At 54.4% G+C, this 5225-nt stretch overlaps 1 protein-coding gene across 2 annotated transcripts; it reads right to left on the bottom strand.

Moving 5' to 3' along the window:
• Positions 1-91: 91 nt before the first annotated feature.
• LOC138825556 (3 beta-hydroxysteroid dehydrogenase type 7-like) lies at positions 92-4728 on the bottom strand. 2 transcript variants are annotated; one of them, XM_070020190.1, is made up of 7 exons: positions 4650-4728; positions 4166-4408; positions 3787-3942; positions 3442-3550; positions 3017-3116; positions 2520-2682; positions 92-1349 (listed from the first exon to the last, which is right to left on the bottom strand). In XM_070020190.1, exons 2-7 carry the CDS (start codon positions 4329-4331, stop codon positions 934-936), a joined length of 1110 nt encoding a protein of 369 aa, XP_069876291.1. In that variant the 5' UTR covers positions 4332-4408; positions 4650-4728; the 3' UTR covers positions 92-933. The 2 variants fall into 2 exon arrangements, with proteins under 2 accessions (XP_069876291.1, XP_069876292.1); XM_070020191.1 differs by lacking the exon at positions 4650-4728 and having other exon boundaries at positions 4166-4640.
• Between the last annotated feature and the right edge of the window lie 497 nt (positions 4729-5225).

Genomic DNA, 5225 nt, shown 5'->3' with positions numbered 1-5225 from the left:
CCTGCCGTGTGCTCACTTCCTTTGGTCCCCACCTGGGCCGCGCCGCCGTGGGGAAGGGTGGGCAGACAGAGGAGCTGGACTGACAGATGGACACATGCTTGGAAAAGGATTTTAATCCAGCCCCTTGGCTAGGTACAGCACTACTGGAACCCTGCGGGCAGACTGCTAACATGATTGCAAAAGCTGCATTTAGGTGAAGAGGCATCGATTACAACTAGAGGTATGACTCATATGACTCAACTGGTAGAGTGCTAGCCTGGAGCAAAAAGACTAAGGGATGGTGCCTAGGTCCGAAGTCCAAGCCTCAGTATTGGCAAACACACACACACACACACACACACACACACACACACACACACACACACGAAGAAAGAAACACACACACACACACACACACACACACACACACACACACACACGAAGAAAGAAAGAAAAGAGTAATATATTCATTTCCCTAGCTTTTCTATGAGGGGCTTTTGTAGGAAAAAAATCTAAAGGCGATCATTTCAAAAATAAGGGGACTATAATCTTCCTGAGAGGGACAAAGTATCCTCTTCACTCTGTATCCAAGCCTAAAGATGGCACCTAGATGTCAGAAGATCAGCACAAAGCCTGTGGAACCTCAGCCATTTCTGCTCAGAAAGCCACTCTTGAGATGGAGTCATGAGATCATTTAGGATCCAGTTCCCTGCAACCACCCAGCAAGCCTAGGCCAAGAGGGAAGATGCTGTTTGTCCCCAGCCCTGTCCTAGAACTCAGAGGTAGCAAAGTACAGACTCCTGGCAGCCTCGTGGTCTTCCACTGCAGAGAGAAGACTCCGAGTTGGCCAGTCAGGTACCAGGGCCCTCAGCTCCTGTAACACAGCCACTCTGTCCATCCACGTGAGGACTCAGGTGGACAGAACGTGATGGCCACCAGAGCCCAGACCTGCTGTCATTGAACTGAACCCTTTATGGCTTGCACCCAGTGAATGGTGCGTCTCCGGCTATCTTCCCATGAGAACAAAGGCTCATAGCCAAAATGGCGCTGTGCCTTGTTGGTGCTGACAGTGAAGGTGGTGTTGGCCACAGCCAGTGTGTAGGGGTTCAACAGGGGTGCGTACAGCAACAGTGGGCGCAGCAGGTACTGGAGCAGGGCGTTGAGGGTGGCCAAGATGAAGAGCAGCCAATAGGGCAACAGTGGGCGGGTGCCTACCAGCCGCAGTCCACAGGGGCCCAGGAATTCCATGTTGAAGTCCTCGTAGCTCTTATAGGGTGACTTGTCATAGCAGAAATAGACTTGGCCACCCATGAGTGGGGCTCTCAGCGGTAGTTCTCGGGCAACCAGGACGTGCATCCATGCCACGTTGCCTGCCAATGGGAATAGGGATGGGGTGGCACGGTGACTATTGGTGTGCCCTGCCACTGCGTGGACATTGCTCTCCAGGGTCAGTCCATGCAGTGATGCTGAGATCCTGTCCACCTCATGCTATGGCCTGGAAGAGGCTGCTTTGCTCTCCCCTGCCCTCCCTCCCAGCCTTTGAAGCTACTTGTTCTCCAAGGCAACCTAGAACTGTGCTCAGGTCCCGGGGTTACATTTGTCTCTGTTCTAGCCTATGGTAGGCTTTTTTGGGGGGTTTTGGGGTTGGTTTTTTTTTGCTAGTCCTGGGGCTTGAACTCGGGGCCTGGGCTCTGTCCCTGAGCCTCTATGTGTTTAAGGCTAGCACTCAACCACTTATGCCACAGCACCACTTCTGGCTTTTTCTGTGTATGTGGTACTGAGGAATGGAACCCAGGGCTTCATGCATGCTAGGCAAGCACTCTACCACTAAGCCACAATCCCAGTCTGTGGCTTTTTATGTCAGTCTTCCCAACCTAGATAGATCCTCTTTCCTCTGTGGCCCAAGCAGATGACATCCCATAATCGTGATCTACTACTCTTTCCCCCTCTCCCCCCCCAGCCAGGATACACACTGTTCCTTTTAGAACCCATGATGCCTGTCCATTTCCAGAGCAGGTTTTTCTGCATTGTTCTTAGATTCTCATAAACTGCTGAGCTCCTCCGGCAGGAAAATACATGAGACATTCTTATCTCCATTTAACCAACCAAAAAGCCAGAAGTGGAGCTGTGGCTCAAGCTCTAGAGTGCTAGCCTAGAGCAAAAAAGGACAGCAGTAAGGCCCTCAGTTCAAGCCCCCAGACTAGCACATAGCAGTAACAAAACCAACCTGCTAAGCCCAGCCAGGTGCTGATGGCACATACTTGTAATCCTAGCTACTCAGAAGGCTGAGATCTGAAGGTTGCAGTTCCAAGCCAGCCGAGACAGAAAAGTTTGTGACTCTTGAATTAACCAGCTTTCCTGCCCCCCCCCCCCGCCCCCAGTTCACCAGCAAAAGCTGGAAATGGAGGTATGGCTTAAGTGCCAGAATGCTTTGAGCAGAAAAGCTTAGGGACAGTATCCAAGCCCTCTGTTGAAGCCCCAGTACATGAACATGAACACACATACACAGAAACACACAAGCTGCTGGGCCTACTGCTTACCCACATAGACCCGGCCATGCTCCACAGAGGCTGGGATGGCCCTGAAGAGCCGACCCCCCAGGCGCAGGCCCTGATGATAGAAATCCCTCATGATCTGATGGCCTTCACCGTAGATGCCCGTGGGACGCAGAGCACATGTCACCAGAGGCATCCCTCCACGGACCTGGGGACACAAGTCACAAACGGTCAGGACCAGGCCTGGGAAGGTGGCTCAGTGGTAGAGTGCTTGTCTTGCATGCATGAGGCCCTGGGTTCGATTCCTCAGCAGCACATAAGCAGAAAAAGCTGGAAGTGGCGCTGTGGCTCAAGTGGTAGAGTGCTAGCCTTGAGCTGAAGAGCTGAGGGACAGTGCCCAGGCCCACAGTTCAGGCCCCACGACCAACAAAAGAAATGGTTAGGACCTAGGGCCGGCCTCCCTCTCTGAACCCCATGATGGACACAAGTCTGGGGGCAGGCTCTGCCTGGCAGCAATTTAAAGTGGTATCTCAAGGTCTCACCTTCCTTCCGTTGGCCTCCAGGACCAGCCGCTCCGCAAGGGCCTTGCTGCAAGGATAGGGGTGTCTGTGTGCTGCCTCGTATGGGGTGTCCTCATTGCCCCTAACGAGGGAAGGAAGAATGGAAAGCAAAAGGGCTTTTTGTGTATGTTCATGTATGCTGAGGTTTGAACTCGGGGCCTGGGCACCATTCTTGAGTTTTTCCCCACTCAGGGATGGTGCTCTACCACTTGAGCCACACCTCCACTTTGAGCTTTTTGCTGCAAGTTGATTGGAGATGAAGAGTCACAGACTTTTCTGCCCAGACTAGCTTTGAATCACAATCCTCAGATCTCAGCCTCCTGAGTAGCTAGGATTACAGGCATGAGCTGCTGGCACCCAGCTAGACATGGGCTTTTAAAGTGGGGTGGGGGGTGTCCTCAGCTCACCTGTAGAAGGGATGACCTTTGAAGTTAGGCCCCACAACTTCCATGCTACTTGTGTAGACCAGGAACTGCGTTCCAGCCTGCACACAAGCCTCGATCACATTCATCGTGCCTGTGGGAGGAGGGGATGCAGCCCAGCTGTGGCTCCGCCCTCGGCATCTTTCCCTACCCAATCCCAGATCTAAAGAGAACCATCCAGGCTGGGGCAGGTGGGAACAGAGTAACGGGAGGCAGGATTAGATCAACAGGACTGGCTGTCCCAGGAGATTCACAAGAGGTCAACAGTCAGAGGGCGGAGAACAAACAGGCCAAATGTCACATGTGAGAGCCACACAGGGTTCATCTCACCCTGCACGTTGACCTCGTGGATGGTTTTGGGACTGGCCCTCCCAAACACGTCCACTAGACTAGCAGTGTGGATGACCACATGGGCTCCAGCCACGGCTGCTGCCACCTCATGGGCCTGGGTTACATCTCCCTGGATAGCAGTCACCTGCACAGGCCCTGGTGGAGAAGGCAAAGGCAAAGTCAGCTGGGCGCCATCAGCTGGCTTTGGTCAACACCCTTGGAGCTACAACTTCCCAATATGACTCATATATCCCAGCCTTGTAGACTGGAAAATGTAAACAGCTATCATCTTTTCCACCAGGGGTTGGGTGCATCCCGGCTTAGGAGGGAATGGGGGAAACATCCTCCTCCCTTCAACCCCCCCACCCACCCAAATCACCTGTCTTCAGCTCCTCCAGCCATGGACTCAGGTGCAGGTCAAAGATCCGCAGCTCACGGAGCTTTGGCTCCCGTTCCAGCAGCATGCGTACTACGTGTTCCCCCAGGAAACCACAGCCACCTGTGACCAGGTACACCAGCTTCGGGGCCTGTGCAGATTCTGCCATGCCCAGAGGCGGAGTCTGGCTCACCTGTAATTGTCAGCTGCCCCAGCCACGTGGATTTCAAGAAGGGGCCAGGTGGTCTAGAGGACAAGAGCACAGCAATTTGGGCAGAGAGGAGGAGACAGAGCTGTTCCTGCAGCCTTCACCTATTCGGGTAGAGGCTGAATCGGACCTCCGATCCCACCCACTGCTCACAGGATCAAAGTAGCTGAGAAAGGTTTGCGGTAGAAAAGGAGGGTAGAAAAGGGGGAGGCAGACAGCTGGAGGAGGGGAGGAAGGAGAGGAATGACCAAGGGGAGCCTTGGTATTAGCTCTATGTACCTGTGGCCACTGTCCCAGGGAACCCAAAGTGGTCACTGGGAGGGAGCTGTCTCCTGGGCCGGCCAGTCACACCGGCTTCCTTCCGCTTGCTCCTCCTCCGCCTCCTCCTCCCTCCGGGCCCATTCCTGGAACGTCCCTCAGTCCAGCCTCCACCCCTTCTACCCCACACTCCCTGCCACAGGGCGCCCCCTCGTGGACCCAGAGCTCTCTGAAGATTGGAGCCAGAACCTGCTGGGTGGGGTGCTGGATTTGGGGGTCACAGGATGAAGGCAGCAGGGCGACCTCATTCCCGCTGCATGACCTCAGTTCTTCCCTCCTGCTAGATTTCCCAAGGGGCTGGAGGCCCAGCAGCAGCTGTGGTGTTGGGAAGGGAAGGAAGGCCTGACCTTGGCCCAACTCTGGCTGGCCTTGGTGGGGGATTCCTGGCATGGCTGTTACAGCCTGTCAGGTGATGCGTCCAAAGCAGTGGTGTTGGTCTGCAAATCTGGGCTCTTGCCTGTGGGCTCCTCCTACCCACTGCAAATGAGACCACCCATTTTCCCTCCTTTTCTTGACCCGCCATGTCCTCAACCCCCA

This window comes from Dipodomys merriami, unplaced genomic scaffold (assembly GCF_024711535.1).
Source record: "Dipodomys merriami isolate MVZ:Mamm:240054 unplaced genomic scaffold, mDipMer1.0.p SCAF_138, whole genome shotgun sequence".
NCBI classification, from domain to species: domain Eukaryota; kingdom Metazoa; phylum Chordata; class Mammalia; order Rodentia; family Heteromyidae; genus Dipodomys; species Dipodomys merriami.
Note: the sequence above shows the minus strand (reverse complement) of the source record. Positions and strands in the feature narration are given on the sequence as shown.